The 26,849-nt window shown below is 42.2% G+C and overlaps 1 protein-coding gene across 6 annotated transcripts in view; it reads right to left on the reverse strand.

Moving 5' to 3' along the window:
- LARS2 (leucyl-tRNA synthetase 2, mitochondrial) overlaps positions 1 to 26,849 on the reverse strand; it is a 110,824-nt gene that overhangs the window by 71,310 nt on the left and 12,665 nt on the right. For 4 of the 6 annotated variants that reach the window (XM_032442390.1, XM_032442392.1, XM_032442393.1 and 1 more), the window contains 2 exons: positions 4,579 to 4,834; positions 2,618 to 2,746 (listed from right to left, as the gene is read on the reverse strand). In XM_032442390.1, the coding sequence (XP_032298281.1) occupies positions 2,618 to 2,746; positions 4,579 to 4,834 (385 nt within the window). Of the gene's footprint in view, positions 1 to 2,617; positions 2,747 to 4,578; positions 4,835 to 6,975; positions 7,068 to 8,308; positions 8,333 to 26,849 lie in introns of those variants that run through there. The other 2 variants (XM_015854175.2, XM_015854174.1) reach the window with 2 other exon arrangements.

Raw genomic sequence — 26,849 nt, forward strand, 5'->3', positions numbered from 1 at the left:
GCACTCTCAACAAAAGAATAAGAACTCTCTTAGCTTCTTACAAAACCCTTGCATTTGAATTCACAATACACACGTATGCTCACAGAGAAAAGAAAACCATATTTTAGCTCCACATTTGTTTATTAACAGATATAAAATTGTAATTCAAAACATGCAAGTTATTTTTTGGAAAGAGTGTGGCTCACTACATTCATGCTAAGTAACCTTGACTGTTTACAGCTACTGCATGAAGTCTCCAAACTTCACTGTTAGTAATTACAATGTAAACAAGTCATCTTCTAACAGATGTACTCTAAGTGCCTAGCCAGCATCCTAATACAAATGCACAAAGGAGATTGCTTCCCACACGCTACCCACGGGCATTTGAGAAGTGCTGGACCAACAGACAGTGCTCCATTGGTCAGATCTTCCAGTATAACAAACAAGACTTTGGTGTCCATTGGTACAACCCAAGGTGCTGACCCCAAGGATACAGTGCTGCTGACTACCTCAGTGCTGCCTCAGGAACGTTCCTGTAGCTCCTACAGCTCATCATCATCAGGATGCTGAAGCAGTGATTGCCTATTGTGATGTTACCTTTGCATTAAATCCCACCCCTGCACACCACTTAGTAAATCACTAGCATTTATGCATCACAGATAAGGCTGCTGCTCATTCGGTTATCTGTATGATTGCCCATTTTCAGTGTTGTTTGTCACTAATATCATCTATGGCTTTATGCCGAAGCAATATTTATCTCAAAAATGGAGGGAAAAAGTGCAAAAAAATGCATTTTCCCATATGAAATATTGGCCAAGTACAGCTTTCTGGCAGCTCAGAGCATGTATCACCTCTCTATTTTAATTGAAACAAAAACAGATTCTATCCTGCCAAGAAAAAAAAATATTAATGTTCCATTACTAAAACGATTGAACCCCTTCCCAGCTAAGATATCAGACTACCACTAGAATGAAGAAATTCCACGAACACACTCCAAAGAACGGTTCCAGTTTACTGCAGGTAATCTGGAAATAACAGATTAGATAACTGTGAAAGCATCACACCTAGAGGCTGATAAAACAACAGTGTGAATAAAATAAGTTACAAAGACTAAATTTAACTGATGGAGAAATTAGCGTGACTAATCATTTTTTTTTCCTAAAAAAATCAAGTTTTTAGGCTAAATAGAAGTCTGAGCAAGTTAATGTGCACCACTGGCACAACAGCTCTTAGTTCAACATACTCAGAAATGATCTGAGAGACCTTAAATGTTTCCTTATAGTACAGTATAGCAGACAATCATATACCAATACTCTAAGTAGTTAACGCAATGGAAGATAGAACTTTTAATAGAAATTCAACATGTTCTACAGGCACTCTAATAGGCTTCAGTAATTTTCTTTACTTTAGCTGGAACAAGGGGAAGGATGTTCTCATTTCCCGAACAGAAAATTAGCTGATATCTCTGCCATTACTGCTATGACAGAACCTGTGTTCTGAAATGGCATGTCCAGTGGTCTTGATCTAAGGTCTCATCAGGGTTCCAGTTGGCTATATTTTTTAAAAAGAGATCTGAATTCTAGTCATTCAGAGAAGTTAGGACAGATTATTATTAAAAGAGACACTGGTTGTTGTCTTTTTTTTCCTCTTTAAAAGTCTGTGTTATCGATTCCTTTTTCTCATAATTTTAAAAGCATGAGAACACATTCCTGTAAAATAGGACATATTCAGTGCATGGTAGTTCCATCATTGGCATCAAATTAACAGTATTTGGAAAGGCAACACACTGACTTAATTCAGTGACAACACCTCTGAAGTCTCATGGACTGTAATAAATCCATGCATCTCTGCATTATTTCTAGCAAGGAGACTGCACTTAATACCAACAACTAACATTTATTTCTCCATTTCACCTTCATTTGCACTCTGAGGTTTCAATTCCATTTTTACTGATCTTCTCTCTAATACATTCCTCTCCGAGACTTTGGTTTTTGCCTAAAGTGATTTCTGTTGTTTTTCTCCCTACTCCAAAACAGAATATTCCTTTTCCATGTTCCTCTTTCCCACATTCTTAACAAATACCCCCTACCAAATATTTTCTCTCCCCTTAACATGTTTGTCACTCAGGACTCAATTCTACCTAAAACAATCAAATCCCATACATAGGCTGCAGGGACCAAGTTCCCAACTACATCTTCCACTCGCTGGAGGAATGGGGGGAGTCACAAATGGTGTTGGCTTCTGAGGCTTCTCAGTTTTATGTTGTCAGCAACAGGACATGAACTTTTTCTCAGGCCTTCAGTCTGCTCTCATAGAAACAGTGTGGCCCACACTTCTCACTGACACTGTGCCATCCACTAACAGATAACGGCATTAACTACACTGTTAGTTTCTAAAGATCACTTACAAAACAGTGAGCTCTGAAGATCACATTTTTTAAAAGCCTCAAATATTCAAAAGTCTAAGCGTCATCACCTATGCATTTGTAGTATATATTCCAACTAAACCTCCACCTTTGTAGACTCTGGAAAATACTAACTTCCTATCCAATTATATTGACACATTCATAAAACAAAATTAAACAGAAAACAAACAAATAGGAAACAAAAAACCAAGCCTACTGTAGATCCTTTCTTACCTGCATCCCCCTCATCTTCTGGAACCGAGCAACAGTGTCACTGATGGTGTAGACACGAACATGACCCATGTGAAGTTTTCCAGAAGGATATGGGAACATAGAAAGCACATAAAATTTTGGTCTTGATTTCTAGAAAGGAATTGTTAGAAAGTTTTAACCACAAGTGAGCATTTCCCTGGAATAAATACACGTGTAGATTACAAACTACAAATTACCATGAAAAGAAACAAAATTCAGATCCTTAATTAAAGTCCTACGATCATATTCTTTGGGCCTACAAACAGAGATGTTTTACCAGACTTTGCAGTCACCTCATCAATTTACACTGATAGTTATATGGTACTTGAAAAATCACATCTTTAATAAACTTTTACTCAACATTGACAGCAGCTAAACAAATCACCATTCTGTACCATAGCAGCTGTATGGCATTACCTGCATACTCCTAATGATTTCAATCAATTAAAGAAAATTATAGTCAAGGCAATTCTCTAAAGTTTTGTTAAGTGTTTGACATTGTATTTAAAATGAATATGGAGCTCCCAGATGGCCAAGTTTGTGAAACATACTGAGAAACTTGTAATCTTATAATCTCACTTGTAATGGCAAACATCCACTGAAGTCAAACTCCTCTGCTTTATTCTTACACTCAATTACAAAGTAGCTTAAAGTAGTACCCAGAAACTTAATTTAGTTTGGTTTGAGTAAACTGACAAAAGTTACAGAGGAAATCAAACACTGCATCTCCCATAGATTATTTCTAAAAATGTTTTGATTGCCATTGATTTATCTTCAATACATGCTTGAAAAGGTATTGCATTATTTTTCTTTTAACAACAATGCAAGCAACAAAAAAAGAAGGTGGGGATTTACTATTTGGAACTGTACAATATATTTATCATACTGCCTCTTAATAAGAGATTTTCTACTTTAATGGTGAGGACAAAACAAATACATACTTTGCATTGCCATTCAGAACTTAGCCTACATATTATATGTATGAGCTATCTTACATATACGTGTATTATCACATAATAAAAGGAAAAAGGCATAAGTTAATTCCTTCCCTCCTAGATATACACAAAAACACTATTTTCATCTCAGTTTTCTTCATCAGAGAAAGCAAGCCCCCTTCCTGGAGGTGTTCAAGGCCAGGCTGGATGGGGCCCTGGGCAACCTGATCTAGTAAACATGGCCCTGCCAGGCAGGGGGGTTGAAGTTTCGTGATCCTCGAGGTCCCTTCCAACCTGGGTCATTCTGTGATTCCTGTCCTTCATGGTTGGATAGCACTGACTTATTTATTTTTGCTCGAGACGGGGCACATTTTAAGAGAGAAGAACATGGAAACAAGAGGGGCCAAAAATAAGTTTTGATCTCTATGTGACTGAGCATAACTGAGAAATCAGAGAGTCAGATACAGAAGCTACAGTTGTTTTTGACATCTTTCGTTGCATGGGAATGTTTTTTTCTGTATGTTACTCATTATTCCTAACTCACTGCAAAACAGAAGATATTGTTTAAAAAAAAGCAAATCAACTGCCTGCAACAAAGACCACAGTGCCTAATATAATAGCTTCTGTCACAGCCACAGAGAACATTACTTCAAAAAGTTACGAAAATAAAAGATGTTTCTTTTAATGCTTTATAATTATATATATATATATAACATATATATATATATAAATAATTCCTGAATGCGATACAAAATTGGAAGAAATAACTGAGTAAACACTGTACATTTCCAAGCTCATGCTCTGCTGAACATCATGTTCTTCCTTTTTTTCCCCCACCTACTGCAGTGTTCGCTTTTAATAGTCTACTATTACATAAAAATATTCCCTTCTCAACTACAATATACACCTTATCATTGTAAGCTCATTGCATTCAATACTTTTGAATTAATTTCATTTTAAGAAAACAAAAATATCGAACGTAACTTCCAAATTTCTCACAGTGCTTACATCTGTTTCTGAAATTCTGCAGAACTGCTCCTTTACTCTTGGGAACCACCAGTTTTCCACTCTTCTCCTTGTCTCCTGCCCATAGTTTTTCTCCCATCTTCCCGTCTCACTGTAAATAGTTCTGACACAAGCAGGGACCAGATTCTTCTGCCATTTAATGAGAGCCAAGAAGCCATTCAGTTGTCTGTTCAAACATGTGGAACAGGCACCAAATCTCTGACAAACCGACTGCATTCTGAGTGCTACGGTGTCCATTCTGAAAAAGATAAAAAGACATTGTTTGGTCTCCAACACAGAGCAGTATTTCAGAGGTTATTAGGATGATACAGAAATTTGGTTGCTCTGAAACATGTTTTTGCTCAATTTAGATTACTTTGCTGTTTTCTATTTGCAATTTGTTCCCATGCATTTAAATTATACAAGCATTTATGTTCTGTCTAAGAGAACAAACTGTGGCCCTTGCATAGAACAACAGTGTTACGACAGATTTCTACTCTAGCATTCCAACTCCCATAAAAACAGCATTAGTCACTGAAGACCCAAGGAACTCAGCTGACTAAACAGAAGTGGGCTAACGGTGTTAGTAATCATTTAGAATGAATATAGGGAGAAGAGGAAGTTGGATGAAATTATTCTGTAAAACTCCTGAATTTGTCATCAAGGATAAGATATGGGGGAGGATTACTATAATTGGTAGATTTCAGCTAGGTATTCTAAATTAAGTATCGTGCTAAGGGCTTCTTTGTCAGTATAGCTTCCAGCTAGAACTACCCGGGAAACTTATACAATTCAGAACAGGTCTGATTTAATAAGGTAAGAAAGACTAGTTCTAGAGTGATCTATTCTCCTCCTACTGAAAACCCTTATGTGCTTCGGAATGAGTGTTCCAAAATAAAAATGACTCCAATGTGAATAAGATCAAGTAGTGTTCAAGCTCATGATTGGTTTCAATAAGATACAGAATCATAAAATCACTACGGCTGGAGAAGTCCTCTAAGATCACCTTGTCCAACTGCTAATCCAGCCCCAACACGCCCACTGACCATATCCCTCAGTGCTGAATACACACAAACACACAAGTCACAGCAGTGCCTTGAACCTTTTCCTTGCTAAATCTCTACAATCATTCTCAATTGCAATAACAAATCACAGAATCACAGAACTGTAGGGGTTGGAAGAAACCTCTAGAGATCATCGAGTCCAACTCCCCTGCCAAAGCAGGCTCCCTACACCACGTCACACAGGAAGGCGTCCAGGCGGGGCTTAAATATCTCCAGAGAAGGAGACTCCACCACCTCCCTGGGCAGCCTGTTCCAGTGCTCCGTCACCCTCACTGTAAAGAAGTTCTTCCGCACATTCGTGCGGAACTTCCTATGCTGTACTTTCATCCCATTACCCCTAGCCCTAAACACACGCACTACTGAAAAGAGACCAGACTCACCACTATGGCTCTTACACCTCAGGTATTTATAAACCTGGATCAAGTCCCTTCTCAGCCTTCTTTTTTCAAGGCTAAACAGACCCAGTTTGCTTAGTCTCTCCTCATAGGGGAGATGTTCCAGGCCCTTCACCCTCTTAGTGGCCCTCCGCTGAACTCTTTCCAAGAGATCCCTGTCTTTTTTGTACTGGGGAGCCCAGAACTGGACACAGTATTCCAGATGAGACCTCACCAGGGCAGAGTAGAGGGGGAGGATCACCTCCTTCAACCTGCTGGACACGCTCTTTTTAATACACCCCAGTATGCCATTGGCTTTTTTGGCTACAAGGCCACACTGATATATAGAAATACAAATACAAATACTGAAATGCAGAACTGGACTCCGGATTCTAAGCACAGTTGTGTGTGAGTTACTCAGAAGCCACTCCATTTCCTAGCCTCCACAGTCACACTTATGCGTGCAACTTCAAATTAGCAAGAACTTTTTAGCACTTGCCTACTTGACTGTAATTTGTATTATTTCTTTATTTATTATTTTTCCTGTTACTTCGGCTTTGTAAGAGAAAGGAGCTCCATCCTTCCCTCCAGAAGCCACTTCCAGCACTGAGGTGAGGGCTGGGCTCTCCCCAAGCCCCCTCATGCCTTGTAGCACAGAACACAAGCACTGTACGTGCACAGGTGGAAGACAAGAAAAGTGCCACATATACGGACAACCTCCCTCTGCTAGGAGCAGGCGGCAGGCCGAGTATCTCACACACAGCAGCTTCAAAAGAGCATGAGGATGGACTAATAGAACGCAGAGGAACACAGCTCGAGACTCTGCATCGCAATGATGCTGTAGCACACAGGCAAAAGAGCCTGAGAGGACCGGCAAGGCAGCGGAGAAGCTGAGGGAGAGGGCAGACAGGGCCGGGCGGAGGTTGGAGACGTGCTGCTGGTGGGAGGCGGGGGACGGTTACCTGCGCTCCCTCAGCTGCCGCCTCCCACTCTGGGCGCCGCCATCTTGGGGTGGGGGGGGCGCGATCGGGAGGCTCCGCGCCTGCGCCGCCCTGTACGCATGCGCAGTGCGCGGCGGGGTTGGGCCGTGCTCTATGTCTGGACTACTAAGGATCAAACATGAAACATATTGACCTGTATTTCTCAAGGCCTGCCATCAAGATTAGAGCTGATTGGGTTGTCAGACCTTTGTCTTGTTGTTTTTTTTTTTAATCCATTCATCTCACTAAAAGATTGCTTTCTCATCCACGCAATCTGCTTATAGATTTCATTGGCTTGAAGCTAAGGATAATCTGTTTAGATGAATACTAAATTAATTGCCATCTTAAATGCCTCCAAGGAAGTTAGATGGATGTCAGACAGAAATGCAGGCCTGCCATACCTTGGGAGCACTTAGAGAATGACAAACACAGGTGACTGGAGTGCAGAGGTGTAAAGAGTTGCACTAGAGAATATTAAAAATAATAATAATAATAGACTTCATTATATAAAGAAAAGAAAAAAAAACCCACAACCTTCTCTCAAAGCCCTATCCCCCAACTGAGACCAGATCTCAAGGAGAAGAATTCCTAATGATTCCATGAAGTTAAATAAATAGAACCTTCATTTATCCAATAGGGTTTATTTAAAGGGCACTCCAATATTGCAGTAATGGAAGAATAAACTCTTGAAAAATACAGAAAGGTAGAGTTATACTTTTGGGGTAGAAGGGAATGGATTTGGAAAAGACACAATACTAGGGGCAGAGCTTAATCTGTTTGTAAGAGTATTAAGTGATATGGTTGGTGCTTCCTCTGGTGGGAGACTGATCTTGGTCATGAAGGAAGTTCTTGTCATACAAAGCATCTACATCACTACAGGTTCATCATCTCTTGACTTTGCAAGATGAGTAACTTACACCATGCATAAATGGGAAAAGAGATAAGCTGAATAACAAGTAAATACACTCCTCCCATCCAGGGGGCTGTTCTTCACAACCAGGATGGTCCCATCTAGTTAGAAAATCCATGAACCTGGGCCTGTCCGAGTGCTACTCATCCTGCCACAGAGTGACAAGGAAGGATTTTGAAAATGTGCAAGATCTAGGCTTAGTGGAATCATCAGCACTGTTTTGAAAGGCAGATGTTGGCTCCAGACATGGGTCTGGGTCCTATTTAAGTCCTAGGTCAGCCTCATTCTGAGCGCATTTTGTTGAGCACTTATATTGAGGTGGGTGACTACCTGGGGATGTGTTGAACCCAAAATGCACATCCTGCTTATTCAGACCAGTATCTCTGACAGTCAAGAGCTTCTTACCTATTCAGACCAAAGTTCGCGAGTTAAGTGTGTACCTGTAGGTGAAGAGAAGTTTGCAAAATCAATACACTTTTGGTTGTTGTTTTTTTCCCCCTTCATCTACTACCCAGTTTTCAAGCTAAGTAAGCCCTGCTCTTTATCCACCTTGGCCACCTTCTAGTTCACTAGCATGGTTCTGTTGTTGTTCATAGCTAGTTAGACACAGCAAAGAGCAAAATTACACTTCTGCAACATTCATAGCTTGATGTTTCTTACCTTTAATCTGAAAAAAAAAAAAAAAACCCCAAAAAAAAAAAACAGATTAAAAATGTTTTAAAGATAGTCATCTGAACTGTCCTGGTGAGTTAGTGGACTCTGCTAGTGGTGATATACTGTCACTAAGTTGTCCACAACTCAGATGCATCTGGGAGTGATAACCTCTTTTTTTACATATAGGAGTGTAATTTTTGGAGACTGGCCACAGAGTAGGACAGCAAGGAAAGCAAACAGTTGCCTGTCCCATCAAGGAGGTGAATTGGCTTGGCAAAGGGCTCGATGAGTGCCAGAGCCAGAATTAAGCCAGGGATCATCCAGTTGAGAGCAGTGTAGGGATGTGAATGGAGCAGGAGAAAAATGGTGGAACCAGTCCCTTTGGGTTGCCAGGGAAACTTTTGGGCTGTCTCAGCCCCTATCACCCTCCTTCACTGTAAAACTGTGTTTGACAACAGTGTGCACTACCACATCAGAGAATAAAGAGTTAACAGAAAGACATGCATTAATGAACTCCTTGCTGTGTGATGATGTTTCTTTTGTTAAGGACCAGGCTCTCATGTTAAAATAGGTGCAGAATGGACACTTTCCATTCAACTATAACAACTGAACCTGCTTTTTACACTGATGGCCAAACTTCATCATAGCAATTATCCAACATCTAGACTGCACTTAAACTTTCTAATGATATCTGACAGCAGGAAACAATCTGAGTGCTGGATAAAATCATCCTGCACACCAGGGTTGTCTTTTTAGCTGTTAGCTGGCTCCAGGAAGGACTGCAGTAGAACAGGATGAAAATACCTCAAAGTCTTAAAATTAATGAGAAAAAAGAGAGAGAGAAAGAAAAGAAAAAAAAATCTGCATTATGTGGAAAAGTTAAAATACTAATTTATACTAAAAAGCTCATTGCAGCTTGGAAATTGTTGTATGTGCATACTTAAGTATGTGTGTATACACTGTCTGCATATTTAACTATATAACAGACATATGCACATGTATATGTGTATATGCACAATTTATGTTGATATAAACATGCCCCACATGGAAGTAAATGAGATTTAGGTTTTCTCTTACCTGTTTTTCTACATCCAGTGTAATTACTAAAGGAAAAAGAATGATTATGTTATTCCTGCTAGTTGAACAGAAAACAAGATGAAAGGAGCCCATGTTAACCAGGGGAGCACAATGCTAGAATAATCTGATAGCTTTCCCTAAATGAGATAATGGATTTTCCAAAATTGAAAACGTGGTAAATTTCATTTGGACCTTAGTAAAGCACTTGATACAGTCCTAAATGGCAAAATATTAATGAAGCAAAAGAAGCTGGAAATTACAGAGGACATGAAAAGCAGGGAGGAATTGACTGATGGAAAAGAGCAGAGGAAAGGGAAGAAAAGACGAGAGCCAAGAAGCAAGATACTGCAAAAGTTACTCAAGGGTCAATTTTAGGACCAGTGCTGGTAATATTTTTATTACCTACACTGGCATATGAAGTAGGTGTGCTATTGAAATCTGAAGATGAAGGAACACAGCTCATGCAGAAGACAACAGTTGTATATTAAAACCTTTTTGACTTTGGCTGGTACATAAATGGGAAGCAGTGCTTGATTAGAAGACAATGTGAGGGTGCGCACTTCAGGGTTAATGAGAAATTTCTTCTCTACGTGAGAAGAGAGATGACTCAGGCAAACAGAATTCTGGGTATCAATGATGATCACCGGATAACAATGAATCAGCTGTGGAATGAAGCCGTGAAATAGGTGGACATGCTCATGGCACACTTCAGACAAGGTATTTCCAGCAAAAAGAAAAAGTTTCATTGTAAAGGCATGGATGAATGCACATCTGCAACACAGTATGCAGCCTCTGTCACATTTCTGTAAGAAAGGTGAATTCATCTGCAACAAGTGCAGAGAAGTACACAAAGCGTGTTATATGAGAGGTGACATAAAGCACTGCTGAGACTCAATAATAAAGGCTATGGCAGGATACTGACATTTCTAAGAATGCGTTGGTTGGGTTAATACCAAGAACAGGGAAGAACCACTTAAAGGAACTAATAATAAAAACTAGACATACTGCATTTAGACTAGAAAGAAAACTGGATTCTCGTTACTGCATCAAAGAAGCCCTGTAACAACTTTCCACAAGGGTGGAAACAACCTCTTCTTCCAAAAATTCAACACTACTTTTAGGACAAAATTCAACTCATTAGCAGGAAAGGTGATGGACATGATCCCCATGGAGAGCTGGGGTCTGGTCTGTGTTTGATAATGGAGGTGGCCCCCTGAAGTACTGTAAGTTATTTCCCTGGAAAAATTCTGACTTACCTTCTGAAGTGACCTTGCTCTATGGATGTGAGGTTTGAATCATAGAGCAAAGCAGATAGAGCCATGCTATTCATCCTGCAGTACAGTGGGGAACCTGAAGGTCCAAGAGGTGCAAAGCTGTGAACTGTTTTCTTCTGTCCCCTCAAAACTGCTTATGTTTTAATACAAAAGTTAACTTTTGACAGGGGGAATGTTCTTTTGCATATTTTTTCAGCAAAAAAACCACCTGCCTGCATAGCTTGCAGGCATACCAGATGTACCCGATAAGCTCATTCAGCACTCCTTATTTATGTTGAAAAGATGTGATGGAGATGGGCAGGAGAGGATGTTCTGTGCTTTCCTGTCCCAAAAAGAAGATTCAAGCAAAGGAAATGCAATTTCAGCAAAGGATGTACCTTCATTCTTTCCTTATCGACATAAAATCTTCTGTTCATGCAAGAATGACCTAAGCCTGAGAACAACGGTCATGGACTCAAAGCCTTTCCCTATTAGCATTTTTTTACAATTGAACCATGACAGCATCTTGCTGTTGGAGTGATAAAGGAGGCATTGCAGAGCAGCAAAGGGCAAGCAGACAGTTTTGTTGTGCTAGGACACTGTGCCCACTTTACAGCTAAGGCAGACAGCTCACCTTCTCTCTGGTCACATGAGGAGCCATGCACAAGAAAAACATCAGCCCAGACCATATGGAGCCCATGTTGGGCATGGCTCTGGGAGCAGAGTTGGCCAGGGCCTGTTTTAATTGAGGACGGTTTTTCACTAAGGGGGAAAGCTCATCCAGTGGCAACACGGGGTATCAAAGTCAGAGCCTGTGCTCTTCTTGGGCTTCATGGAACTAGCCTTGCTTAATAATCACTTTTGTGAATGCTTTTGTTTTCAGCTGCGCCCTGTGGGCATGATGGACTGTTGTAACGTTGGCTGCAGGATACCTCTGCATTTTAGAATTATTATTTTATGTACTAATCTGCTGTTTCTCATCGTGCCTGTGTGGGGGTGAGAATCTGCAGAAAGACCAGCAATGCAGAAAGAACAATTCTGGTGAAAAATTGTGTGATGTTAATACAAGTCTGTGTGCCACACTACTGACACAATAAGGACTCTGATCAAGAAACGCAGTAAATGAAAAATGTGAGACTTCCAAGAAGAGTGCTAATAATCTCTTGTCAGATATCAAAGCAGACAGAGGAAACAAATGCCAGTTTGAAAGCCCCAAGTGCCAGAAAGGGGTTGGACCAGCGGTGCAGTCTGCAGTTGGGGGCACTTGGACAGCCACATGGCTGCTCCAACCTGTACAGCTTGAAAGCCTCAAGAATCCCACATCTGGGAATGGTGACGGCTGCAAGAGGCCAACAGAGACCATTGTGCTGCTATAGATTGCTGCAGATATTGCAGCTGGAAAAGTTATGATGCTATTATGATCCCCTTCTGTCTCATACAATTACAGATACTTTCTATCCTTTATTAGAACTGTTTGCAGCTCTGAGTCCTGCTAAAGGAATTTTTAATTTAATTTTCTTGGGAAAGAAAGCAAAAAAGATTGCTGGAGCATTGTACATGCCGTTTAAAGTCTGGTAGTTTTTCCTAATGATCATCTACTACGACTTATCTTTCTTTTTTTTTGCTATTGTTATTAATTTATTGATGTTGCTATCAAACAGCTCTATCTTAATGCCACATAGGCTACAGAGATAATAAGTTCATTTCATAGAGTGATTGTGGTTGTTAGCTACACTACATATGCTATTCAGATCTGTTAGATAGAAATCCTTTTGCTTCCCAAGGATAAGACTACTAATAAGAGAATCAAATGCTCTGGACTGTAATGCTTCCATACCAATTAACTCCTCATTTTCAGGTCTTGATATTATCAAACCTGCCACTCATTTTCTAGCTGAAAATAAAGAAGAAGATATCAGAGGAACTATACAAGAAAATGGAGTATATTGCTGCTTAATAGAAGATGTTTGAGATTTATATGCTACATCTAAAAAAAAAAAAAAAAAAAAAAAAAAAAAAAGAACATATAAATCTTAAGCACTTGTATTTCTCCAAAGGCTTTTTACATGGCTGCAGTTTTTTAATGGTTGAGAGTGTCTCTTTGGAAAGCAGGGCTCATTTTAGATTCTGTTCTCATAAATAAAGACAAATTGTCTTCTGGAATTCAAGGCAAATTTGCCTCTAGGTGTGCACATCCACAGTGATGCTCAGGTGACCTGTTGGAGTGTCCTGGTGTTGTGCCCTGTGTAAGGAATTCAGGGTTGCTTCAGCAATCAAATCAAAATTTCTTTAGTTCAGCCTGACCTTGTGAAAAACAATTTGTACAGAGTGAACAAGATGCCAAGACTCCATTCAGACACTCTGTATATGAAGATGTAGATTCCTACTTTTAAGTCTTCATACTTCTCCAGGCTTTTGTTTGTTTGTTTTTGTCTGTATTATTTCCTGCTAACAGTGCTAAGTCTAAGCAGTACAATAAGGTTCACAGTTATGACATCTTTGCAAAGCCAGTGCTTAAATTGTAACCTTACACTAATTTAAACATTGATTTCTACTCTTTACCATATGGAAGCCCAATAAATGAGTAACAAATAGAAAGCAGCTTAATACCTAGAATCATTAGCCCACATTAGCACTGCTTTTGCATTAGTGTGGTGCTCAGATTCCTTAAGGATTGTTCAGGACTTCTAGTGCTTGTCTTTCCGTAAATCTGGAAAGAGTGATAGAGAAATAGGAAGGTAAGAAGATGTATAAGAAGTCTGCAGCATGCCTTTAGACATGCCATTAGAGAGAAGGGATGAAATTCCATTTCTTATAAAAGTTTAGAAACTCTAAAATGGCCCATAATGCATATGCAAAAGGTAATTCTTGGGCAGTCCTATGGCTCAGTATCTTGTGAAATACCAGATGCTCACTGAATGCTTTATATCCCTTAGGAAAGTAGACAGTCTTCACATCCTAATAATATAAACAAATCCTTTCCTGCTTTAGTGCCTCCAAGGATTCTCTGTCTCAAGCTAGACTCAGTTTCACTTCTGTAGATTTACTGTTCAGGGGCTGCCAGTAAGTGTAGTTTTTGGAGATAAAATTCATGTTTTAAGAAAGAAAGATAAATATTTTGAATGTCTGGCAAGCCCGGCATATTGTTCTGTACTTTCAAATTGTAGCTACTATTTGTAAAATGTTGGTGTGAGAAGCTACCATGTGGCATGTAATTACTGGGAGTCGTTTTCCTAGAAGTAAGGAAGCCACAGGTACATGATAGAGTTTATTGGTTATTTAGCTGGTTGACTAATTACCTACCCACTGAAAAGAGACTAAGAGTGCTTTTTGTTCTAGTCTCCTGGATATCACATGGTTAAAACAGATCACCAGGCTTTGTGAACAATTAGTCATTAAATTTACAATTATAGAATCACAGAATCACTTGAGTTGGAAGGGACCTTTAAAGGTCATCTAATCCAACTCCCCTGCATCTACAGCTAGATCAGGTTGCTCAGAGGCTCGTCTCCAGGGACAGGGCATCCACCACATCTCTGAGGAACCTGTTCCTATGCTTCACCACCCTTACTGTAAGATTTTTTCCCCTATATCCAATCTAAATCTCTCCTCTTTTAGTCTGAAACAGTTTCCCCTTGTCCCATCACAAAGACCCAGCTAAAGAGTCAGCCCTCTTCCTTATTACAGCCCCCCTTGATAAAAAAGGCGGCTCTCAGGTCTCCCCAGAGCCTTCTCTTCTCCAGGCTGAACAGCTCCAGTTCCCTCAGCCTGTCCTCACAAGGGAGGTGTTCCATTCCTTGGATCATTTTTGCAGCCCTCCTCTGGATGCCCTCCAACAGGTCCATGTCTCTCCTGTACTGAGGACTCCTTATCTGGATGCAGTACTTCAGGTGAGGCTTCACCAGCGTAGAGGGGCAGGATCTCCTCCCTTGCCCTGCTGGCTGTGCTTCTTTGGATGCAACCTAGGTTATGGCTGGCTTTCTGGGCTGTGAGGTCACATTGCTGTCTTATATCCAGCTTGGCATCCTCCAGTGCCACCAAGACCTTTCTGTCAGGGCTGTGCTCCATCCTTACATCCCCCAGTTTGTACTGATAGTGGGGGTTGCTGTGACCCAGGTGCAAGATTTTGCACTTGGAAGTGTTGAACCTCATGAGTTTCTCTTGTGCCCACTGCCACAGCCTGTCTTTGTCCTTCTGGATGGCATCCCATTGCTGAAAAACACAGAATTGTGGTGATTGCACCAGCCACGAAGCCCAGTGTTTAGATTGGATCCTCCCACTTATTTTGGTGCCCTTAGCCACTACAGGAAGCAGAGAAGAGAAGATGACCTGTGCCCTCAATTCTTTCGGCATCCTATTGAGAAGGAAGTTTGCTGGCTTCTTCATCATTACAGATCCCCTTTCTGTTTCCTTCTTTCCCCCTAAAATGTAGCAGAAGCAGCAGGTTTTCTTCACCTGGACTCAAGCAATTAAGGAATACTCCATGGTTTTCATGATTGCAGAGATCACTAAATAAAGAAGTAAGAGGTGTTGGGTTTTGTTTTGTTCTTTTCATTTTACGTAAAACCCTTTATTTAGAAGCTGAGGAAGGGTAGCGCACTATATAGTGTCTCAGGAAAACTAGAGGCTTTCCTCAGCCCTGCCAGTAGCCTGCTGGATGATCTTGCATTAGTTCCTTCACTTCTGGGTTTCAAATACTTGGTTCCCTTTTACCCCTCTTCTAAGAGGTTCCCCATATCCAGTGACTTAAAGCTGAGAGGTGAGAATCCATGTAACATAAGAGAGCGAACTACTCTAAATTTCAAAGCTTTCATTGAGTCCACAGCAACAGACCTATGCCTTTACCAGCCATCTAGATGTCATAAAAGCAGATATTACTGGTACTAGAACTCATCAGAAGTAATTCATCGGAAAATACTGTATACACAGCAAAGATTCTCAGCCATAACAGGATTTCCCTTATGCTCTAGGAACTAGCATATAAATGCAAATGCCATCTAGTCTCCTCTGCAAATCTGGGTTCTCACAAAGATAAACATGGAATGATAACTTTGCTTCTGTCCAAACTGGCAGTCTTTCTTCCCCATTTTTTTCCCCCTGCAGTCTCTTACCTCCTCACTAAGCTGCTCTTTGTGTTTTAACCTGGCAGGTGGCACAGCACCACACAGTCATTTGCTCACTCCCTCCCCTTCCCAGTGGGATGGGAGAGAGATTAAAAAAACAACAACACACAGTAGAACTTACAGATTGAGATAAAACTATTTGCTAAGACAGAGAAAAGGAAAAGGATAATAATCAAGACAAATATATGCACATATGTGAATGTATACAAGTGATGCACAAGCAATTGCTCAACACCTCCTGACCAATGCCAAGCTGCCCCCCCAATCAGCACTCCTATCCCTTTCAAAACTCCTTCCACGTGACATCATGTGGTATGGAATATCCCTTTGGCCAGTTTAAGTCAGCTGTCCTAAATCTGTTCCCTCCCAGCTCTTTGGCCCTTCTCTGAGAGCCAGCCTTGGCTCTGTACAACACTGCTTAGAAGGCAACTATAAAGAGAGGTGTGTTATCAACATTGCTTTTCTCTTAGAACCAAAACATAGCATCACATCAGACACTCTGAAGAAAACAATTCTCTCCCAACTGAAACTAAGACATGCTGCACTACACCTTTTCCTGCTCTCAGACCTTCTGATGACTCTGTACTTCTGATGTTCATGATGAAAAAATATGATAGGAAGATGCTACCACACAGCAATATAGGCTTCCTCATGAGTAATCTAAAGCTGCAAACAAGCAGTGACAGTGTCTTCCCCAGAGATTATAGCTAGACATGGCAGACCAAAGGAAGCAGTGGTAGTGATCTTCTCCTTAACAAATCTGAAGCTACAAGACAGAAGATTTACAAGGTCCACATGGAGGAGGTGTGTAGCAGACCTCAAAACTGAATCCAGCTCCCCTGAAGCCCATGCCTATGGCAAAGCATCTCTGCTGATCACTATTTCTTTCTGACTGCCAACATAAAGGTCTAAATCCAGGTATAAAGAGCTGAGCACCTTCAGCTCCCAGTGAAGGAGAAAGGACCAAGGGGTGCTCAGCCCCTCATAGGACCATATTGTCCTTTGCAGGAGGGCCACGCCAGCTCTTCTCCAGGCAGGCCAGTACAGTTCAACCTCCACCACCCCCAGGCTCTATTTCCTGCCTGCGTCAGAGCCTTCTTCTCTTATTTCTCTTGTCTCTAATCTACCAAAAGCACGTGTGGGAGTATCTAAATTAAAAATAGATACCTAGGGAAGGAAAAGGAAAAAAGGGGGGGAAAAAAGCACTTGGAGAGCTGATTTGTAGCTGAATTATTCATTCTCTGTATCCCCAGGATGGTAGGAGGGCTGTGCAGGTATGGCCTGGCTCAGGGACTGAAGATGCTGAGGATAGACAGTAACCTTGCATCTGTCTGTCCCCTTGGTCCCATCAGCAGGCAGAATTCCCCACACCGGCCAGCTCACCTGTTTTTTGAACCAACAATTTGTTGAAAACACTTTACAGCACTACCCAGCTCCACTCTATGCTGCCATTCTTTGCTTCTCCCCTTCCCCCCCCCCCCATCTCACCCCCCATAACAGGACTAACACAGCCTGGTCCTCGCGAAGACAAACAACTGAATTAGCCTAACCTTTTAAAAGGTTATTGGAACATCCTGTTCCATTAACAACAACCCTTACTAGAGAAATACATGAAAAACTGTTGCACTGCTTTTATTGGCTGCATATGAGCACCGGTGCTTTGGTGTTTTGCCAGCACACTAAACTGCAATTTGTGAGAGGCCAGGAATGATTTTCCCCATGTATCTGCAGGAATAGTCCTCAGTTTTATTCAGTCCTCTGGTAGCTCTGACTGCAGCGTACCTTACAAATATTGCTGGCAGTTAATTATCACTTCTTTGCATGGAATTTTTGTAAATGACATTTTCATTCCCACTAAGAATCATTAAATTACCAGAGCTGTGTTAAAATCAAATCAAAACAAAAACAAATCTCAGAACATCTTGAGACATGAAAGGACAAAAAATCAGAACTTAACTTCAAAGTAGTCTCCATGGTTCCTCTACAGCACCCCAGTTCCCTTGCATGGTGTGATGTTTGTGCTGGTACAGACTTTGACTTGGCTGGAGCTTTGCGGGATCCCAGCTCAGGTGTCCCCCTGAGGATTCAACCCTGCTGTGAAACTCACAGTACACAAAATCTGACATGGTTAGGAAAAAAAACAAACCAAAACCAAACAACAACTAGGCATTTGCTAGTGCCACTTTGCTCCCAGCAGACAAAAACTGCCAGTTTAAGTAGTGAGATAGGCAGGATGTTAAAAATTTGGCTCACACAAACTCAGCCTAACTCCACTGGGCAAGGCTGGATGGCTTCCATTTCTGTGTGCTCCCCTCCTAATGCTTTCCCACTGGCTCTTCCATCTGTGGGATCCCAGGCCCAGGTTTTTCCTTCCACAGTTTCTGTTGGATACCTCCACAATTGTCACATTCCCTGTTTCATTCCCACAACCTGGTGTCTCCCATCATCAGCTCACTGACAATCCAGCTGCAGCTGCCTTGGAGGTGTGCTAGTGTTTTAGCACATTAACCTTCCCCCACAAAACGTCAATGGCTTCATTCTGAATTACAGTAAGTTGTAAGTTCTCAGACTTACGTAATGACGAAGAAAGGAAGGACAGTCCCACCTCACTTTGCAGGCATTTGAAGAAGAAGATGCCAATGGCTACAATAACGCTTTCTATCCTCCCCTGGTCCATCGCATCTTTTCAGCTTCTATGTCAGCTGTTGACACTGCACGGGTGGAGGAGATACTCCAGCCAAGGTACCAAGGGATTCCAGCAACCAAGAGCCATGGGAAAACTCTCTTGCCCAGCAGCTGTTAGCCAGGATCTTCCCAAGGAAGCATCCACTACCTGGACAGAAATGTTACAGTCTCTTACATAAATTTCTCACTTACTTGTGCAGCTCAGGGATACAGGAGGCTCTGCCAGATATCAGTCAGTCTGGAAACTCATCTCAGTGTTTCAGCTTTGGCTTCTTTTACTACTTGGCACCAGCAGTGCCAACCCTTCACAGCAGGCGATGCTGCTGGGAATAGGCCTGCTAGCTGTATGGGCCTGAGCATCCTCGTCTGGTCTGTAATGCCAAGCCATTTCCAGAACAGAGACAGAAAGAAGCCCTCCAGTTTTCACAGCTCTCCCTCTTCCTTCTGCTAGATTTGTTGTTGCCTTGCCTTTAGCTGATAAATCTCAGCTGGGAGGCAGCTGTTCACTACCCACTGAGATGAGGCCAATTTCTCCAAAAAGGACCATTCAGTGACAGCCCTGCTACTTTCTGTATTCATGCATATCCTCCATACACTTCATTTTTTGCAGCTAAACATTTAGCTTCGTGTGAAGATTTGATGAGCACTGAAAGACAGAACAGGATGGGAGAGAACAGAGACAGAGAATGCAATTTGTGTGATGTCAAAAGAGCATCAGACTTTAGTGTTACTTCTGATGAAATGCTGAAGGGCAAGGTGAGAAAATGTACATTTGTTAGTCCTGATCATAGTCAAGGGGATGGACTCACAAAACAGCAAGGTCTAAGGAGAAGATTGAGTGGCATTCTGCTGTGTATTTTAGCATGAATCATCCTCCATCTATTGCAAATCTCTCTCCCTTTTTTTTTAATGTAGTTGAATTTTCATGAAGGAATGTATGAACTTTGGCTACAAGAGATGTCATCTTACAGGATGTATTTTTTATATCTGACTGTAGCCCCAGTATAATAGGCAATGCTGGGCTTTCATCTTTCACCACTACTAGCTATAAAATGCAGAACAGATGATGATTAGCATGCATTACTTAAGAGAAGTTCAGTGCTCAGTGAGTCAGGGTACAGACCAGGAATTATTTGTTGAATAAATTCAAAAATAATCCACTGAAGCACAGACACATTTGAGAACACTGCAGTCTGTTCAGATTCCAAAGAGCCAGTGCACAGGGAAGATAGCTATGTTAATGTGTTCACCTGGGCTTACTCGGAGCAATGCAGAAGGATTTGGGGGAAAGGCAGAATAAAGGTGACTGGTGGGCATATAGCCGGGCTCTGGATAGACAGCTCATAGGAACAGACAATATCCCAAATTGGAAAGTACCTATAAGGATAATTAAGTCCAACCCCTGGCTCCACACAGGACCACCCAAAATCCAAGTCCAATGTCTGAGAGCACTGTCCAATCTCTGAACTCTGGCACTTGGGGTTGTGCCCACTGCCCTGTGCAGCCCATTCCATGCCCACTGCTCTCTGGTGCAGACCCTGTCCCTGACCCCCAGCTGCCCCTCCCCTGACACAGCTCCATGCCGTTCCCTCGGGCCCTGTCACTGTCACACAGAGCAGAGCTCAGCACTGCCCTCCGTTCCCTAGGAGCTCCTAGGAGCTCCATCAGCTCCTCTGCTCTGCAGGGAAAGTTCTGGCATGCCGCTGGGATGAGGTTTTGGAGCGTGAGGGGGAGGTTGGATGGTGGCAACTTGCAGCTCCAACTCCCAACTTCTGGCTGAATTTCCACAGGAAACCCAGCTAAAATTGGCTGAGGCAGCTGCTGGAGAGGGGAGAAGGATCAAGCAGAGCACAGGCTGTTGGGGCCCTTCGAACAGGCTGCTTGGGAGCAGGCTTCAGCTTTCACAGCCTGTCAGTATGGACTGAAGCACCTGCAGCAGGGCTGTGGGCTATGGGGAGCATAAGGCAAGCTTGGAAACACAGCTCGAATGGAGAAGTGTGGGCAGGTGCTATGCCCACAGCTGCAGCCTCATCCAGGAGCAGGGGCTGCGGCTGCAGCATTGCTCCCTGTGTGACCGCCCTGCTGTGCTTTCCTTCAAAACATTTAAATCTCTCATAACAACTGTCTTCATGCATAGCCTGACCTCTGCTGCGCTTTCTGGATGCTGGGAGTTCTTTGTTGCTATTATTATTCGCTCTGCCCTTTATGCAGTGCCAACACTGCTGCTGATATATCTGCTATATTTCAAGGGCCTCTTCCAAGACCCTAGTTTTCCACGAGAATAATTCCCACTGATTTATATGAGCTGTAGTGGATCAGGCTGTTAGAGACAGAAATGGTCACGGCCTCGGGCTGCAAGCTTGCACAGCCTGAAATGAAATGGCTTCCCCAGAACTGTGGGGCTGGGGGCCAACGAATGGGTCCAGCCAATGTAGACTGTTTCTCTTCACACAGAGCACCTGGTATAAGTGGTGTCTTATTGTTTTCTGTGATTAGATCACTGCTTTGTAACGATATTCCTTTTGACAACTGGTCATTGTTTTCTTCTGTTAAATTTCCACCAATTACTGCCAGCTCTCTCCTGCACTGGTGCTCACCAGATGTGCAGGCATCTCCCTTTCTGTTGTTTTCATACATTTTTGCAGGCTGGGCAAGCCACAAGAACCAAAGCAGATTAAAACGATTTGAAACAGCACTAATTTAAAAGTGTGCACAGCTCAGAGTTTGCCATCTGCCATCAGAAGCCCTTCATCCGTTGTACACAGCTCCGATTTGGTATTGCTGCCCAGAGGATGCTGTGCAATGTTCAACAGCTGTGCATGCAGCAAGGCAAGCACAGGCAATGCACCAAGACTGCTTCCCTCAGTTGGCAGCAGGGCTGCTCCCCCCTGCTTTGCAGAGTCCCTATAGGGAAACTTCTCCATCCTTTCTTTCTGAGATTGGAGCTAGAACATGCATACAGGAAAGGACAGCCAGTATGTTTCCTGCTCCCTGAAGGCAGAGGAATATACACATTGTGCTCACACAGTTGCCTAGGCCCATTAGAGAGCTCTTGGGAAGCACTTTTTCTTCACTCCCATCAGTTTCTTTGCTGTGAATTAGAAGTGGATTATTTTAGATGAAAATGTAGAGTGAGCACAAAGCAGAGGCTGAGTGACATTTTCTGTGCCCTACCACACATGTGACTTGAGCAGTTTGGACAGTAGTGACAAAAACCTTATTATCAGAGCAAGTGTATTAAGGAGCCGATGTCATTTGTCTCTTGGCAGCACAGAAGACCCATTGCTAAGAGACAGGAAAAAGCTATCCCATGTTACTTCACTGACATCAAGCTCTGATTTACTCTCTTGCTTAGCATTTACAAAAGAGAGCCTGCCAGACCCTTGGAGGAGGCAAAGGCTGTGTGGGTTGGTCCTCCAGGATGAAGAGAAGGTCTAATGCTGCCCCTCCACCTGGTCCATGCTACCTTCCCCTTCCCACCCCAACAGCTTGCGTGCCTGTGCCATCCCTCTGCCTCTTGCTGATGCAGCTCCCCTACACCATGTGAGAAAATGGAGCTTGGGGGGAAGATTTGAGGGCCTCCCACCCATGGTGCCACATGGGACTCAGGTAAAAGTCTGCCTTTGGGCTGGCAGGGGCTTAGCACCCTCCACCATAGCCATGGTGCTGGCCTTACAACACAGTCACAGATGTAGGTTATTCTCTGCCACTAACAAGAATTGCTTTAAAGCTCCTTGTCACCCTCTTGTTTCACTTTTAAGAGACGGTGCTTATTTTTAGAAGCAATTACTGACAAACAACCAGGTTTTCCTGGTCACATCCACCGATAGAAATGTCTGTATTGCAGATGGCAGCATTTCTAATCCCCATGAGACAAATTTCCTGGAACCAAACAGAAGACAAAGTGTGAATATCACAGCATCATTTAAGTAACTTGCCTATTTAGTAGAAAATCAGTCAGCAATACACAACAATTATTTAAGAAAGCACTGCCTTGGCCATCCATTTTGCATTGAGTGTAAACAGCTCCATTTTTTCCTAGCTAGTTCTGGTTGCAAAAGGAAAGCAGGGTAATGAAAACACTGTTTTGCAATGGGAATTAATGACCAAGTTCTTTGATGAATGCAGACATGTTTCTTCACAGGCACAGCCCAACACCCTTTGATTTCTTTCTTTCCCTTCTTGAACCACTATAATAATAAGACAAAACAATATATATAGCTTTGTTGGGACTTACTAGTTCAGAATATACATGCAATCCAGGGAATAGAAGAACAGGGTCTTGAAGGGCCTCCTGTCAACTTTATTCTTTAAGCTGGGAGGGCTGGCTACAGGCTTTCATAGATGAGCAATCAAAGAACAAGAGAGAAACACTGCAGCTCCAACAGGACATGCTTATTAGAGAAAGGCAATACTTGATGAGCAGAATGTTTTCAGATTAGCCTTTGCTCTGTAAGATTATTGTAGGAAAAAAAATATGGTACAAGCAATATTGTACTGGAGTGAAAAAGTAGCAGAGAGATGAAACTGAGAAGAACGCATTTAGTATTTGTTCAGAAAACATCCCGTTCAACCCTTCTGTATTTCATGTGTGGAAAAGGGTCTCTTCTGGTCATCTTCCCAATACAACCCATTACTTTCAGAAAGAATATGTACTAAATGCTAACTAGGTACAAGCTCAGACCGTGTAGCACTTCCACTGACCTACACAGAGCTATGTGGCAGGCAAGCTTTAGGAAGGAATTGCCACCTTGTGGTAAAGCCAGCAGAAAGAAGGAGGAAAAACTTGTCATACTTATCTACACATCTCAGGGAAGACTGAAGTAGTTGTTTTGCTTTTTCTCTCCTGTATTTACCTCTTCCACTTTCTACGCAATAAATCTGTTTGAAAGTTCTTACAGTCAATTTAAATGAAGCTCCCCTCTTTGCTTTCCAGAAAGCAGAAATAGGCTGATAGGTTGATGTCTATGGAGCACACTTTCTTCGCTGGACCAGGCCTACCCTGCAGGCAGAGCGGACCACTGGCCCACAGCCTCACCTCTGTGGGCTGCACAGTCTCCTGTGCAAGGTGTTGCTCTGCATTTCAACTCCAGTGCAGAGAAGACTCATGCCCACTCCCTCTCACATTTTTTAATGAAAATAGTGAATTCAAACCATGTTTCTTCCCAGACCAGAGTGTCTTACTGTTCTTATATAAATGAGCTATTACAAGGCACTCTTTCCAGAGGAATAGCAGCTCTGCTAGTCCAAAGGTTACCTTACAATGCATTAATCATCTGTGCCTAAATTCCCCTGGCAGTTTGTATCACTGTGTGAGAGTCTCTGGAAATAAAACCTTTGGTGTCGAAGCAGAACCAAACAACCCTCCTCATGCCTTCAGTGAGTGGATCGAAGCATTTTAACAAAGGAATTGACTAAAGCATTTCTGTCTCCCAAGCCCCAACTGCTTCTGCAACAAATTGGCCACAAAAAGACCCAAAGCTACGCTGCATGTAAGGATAATAGCTGTCCTTTGGGTGTCGTTGGCCTGATAACAATAGCACCCACAGCTCCTGAGTGGTCACCATACCAGACCTGGCATTTAAATGTGAGATTAAAAGCAGCTGTTTCTTTATCAGTGTGAAGATGGATACAGATGAAGCGGAGGGTATAAAAATAAATTGCAGCCAATCATCACCTTCCTTGTGGGCTGTAACCCACTCCAGCAGCAGCTCTTGCTGGAGGAAGTAGCTGCGGCATCCTCACCCATAGCACTGTGTATGTAGCCTTGGTCTGGGCTCTACTCCTGGGGAATGTGTGCAGCTCTGAGGCTGGGACAGCTGCCTCTGCAAAAAGGCTTTGTTTGGAAGGGCTGAATGAACAGCTGGGAACAATGCTTGGGGCTGAGAGGAAGGGCATTTAGAATCACAGAATTATAGAATAGCCTGAGTTAGAAGGGACCCTCAGGGGCTGTCGACTTCAATTCCTCGCTCCATGCAGGACCACCCAAAAATCAGACCTTATATCAGAAGCATTGTCCAGACACGTCTTAAGTCTAGCAAACGTGGTGACATTTTGTTTTAATCTCAGTGTTATACTTCTGTAGTAAAAAACCATCAATGTAACTTGCAGCTTGGGGAAGAACAGTGAGGATCTTGCTTCCAGCCTCCGCTTTGGGGGCACCCAAGCTGATACCACCACCTCTGCAACACTGAAAATCCTGTTGTATGGGCAGGACAGGCAGAACTTTCTTGACAAAAGCAATAATGCAACCGTTGTGATGGAAACACAAACTGAAATATTAAAAATAGCTGATTCTAATATGCCATCGTGTGGGTAAGCTGTTTTCTTTAGAGCATAAAAAAGGGGTTGCTGTTTCTACTAGCTGTCTCTGTATAAAGAAATGAGAACAGAATAGAACACTTGGCAGATCATTTTCTAAATCTTAGTCCCAAGAAAGGGTAATACTAAACACCACTTCTTATTTCTGCAGTAGGGTATCTAGCATCTATTAACATGTCATTAGTTTGGAAAAATCAAATTACTCAAACTAGCTTAACAGAGAAATTCATCTTTTAATGAATGAAGAATATCTATGACTATGAATATATCTGAATGCCATCGTTAAGTTGCACAGTGAAGCATTCATTGTTGGCCCTCAACATTTGAAACTGTGAGCTGCCTGTACCCTCCTAACTCTGTGCCTTCTCCAGTAATGCTGTATTTTCCCATCAGGAATCTGATGGAACACACAAGACAGCACCCTGATATATTCATTCTTCGGACTTAGATATGAAGCTGGAATGAATCTGAATATCCAAAAGGAATCGTTTCTGGGAAGGGACCAAGCAGTGAAAAACCCTCTTCCCCAAAGCGATGGTGTCGGAAATTCAGCCAGGAGCCCCTCAAAGCTGTGGGCTTTTTAATAGAAACTTCCTGAACTGCAGATGCCTGATTTGTTTTATGTATGATCTGATCATCTGCCTTGAGAACGTATCACCACGAATCGTAAGTCATAAATATTTAACTGCATCACTGGTGAGGGCTGTTTTTTAGAGAGCTCAATTAATTATTACCAGATTTCTAGGTAATTGACTGTCTTTTAGCTGGCACTTAAGTAATTTATTAAAACAAAACTGGCAGGATTATGTCAGGTAATTAAGAGAATGATATTTAAGTTCTCATTTTGGTTCAGTTCTTACGCTGGCCTTCATTTGCTTCACTCCTTCTGAAAAGTCATCAAATCTCCAGTTCCCAATTTTAAAGATATGTGAACAGGCATCGCTGAAGTTTTATATGCCATCATTCTGTAAGAATCTGGAGCTCTCTGCTCTGTCACTGTAGGACGGCCACAGAAAACCCTCCTGTGATCTCTATAAAATAATGGAAAGCCATGTGGAATGTGTGTTAATCTTTGGCCGGAACCATCAAAATAAGCAGAGAATCAGGCAGAAATAATGAATTCCCCAAAGCGTGAGGGATCTCAGTCATTCAATTCTTCATAAACTCCAGCTTGCCTGTAAATGAGATTTACTGGAGTGACTTGGTGTGTAAAACATACTAACGCCATCAGAAACTGTAGTCTTCCTTATTCTCTTATTGCTCTCAACTAGTTAACAAAGCTGCAGCCATAAGAAGAGAACAGTTTTCAGAGCACAAGCAGATCTCTTTGCACACATTTTGGCCTTTACAGTAACAGTATTATGTCCCCGGAGAGGCGTAGTACCAAAAAATGGGATACACTTTTGCCTTCTATTTCTTTGGTCCCTCTTCAATTAGGTGACCTAGAGCAGGTTTAAACAGAGTGAACACCTATTAGCTTTGTTACGCGTAGCATAAAAAATGTATCACAAACCAGCTGAACTACCGAGGTTTGATTACCACTCACATATTTATGCAGATCACCCTGATGGCTTCTGTGGAAGTGGCACAAAGCAGAAAGGTTTCTTACAGTTTGTCTCTGAAGGAGGGGGGTCCTTGTCCAATCAGACCAAATAGGCGAGGACATCAAGGCACTTGCTGTCAGTGGGACACTGCATCTCTCCCACTGGGCCATGCCCATCCTAATGAATGCCAGCATGCTCTTTCCCTGCAGAAAATTGACTTCTCTGTTCTAAACAGCGCATTTAGCCCAGCATTTGCTCGGCGTCTAGGGAACGTCATCTCTATTCTTTG

Source organism: Coturnix japonica, chromosome 2 (assembly GCF_001577835.2).
Source record: "Coturnix japonica isolate 7356 chromosome 2, Coturnix japonica 2.1, whole genome shotgun sequence".
In the NCBI taxonomy this organism is placed as follows: domain Eukaryota; kingdom Metazoa; phylum Chordata; class Aves; order Galliformes; family Phasianidae; genus Coturnix; species Coturnix japonica.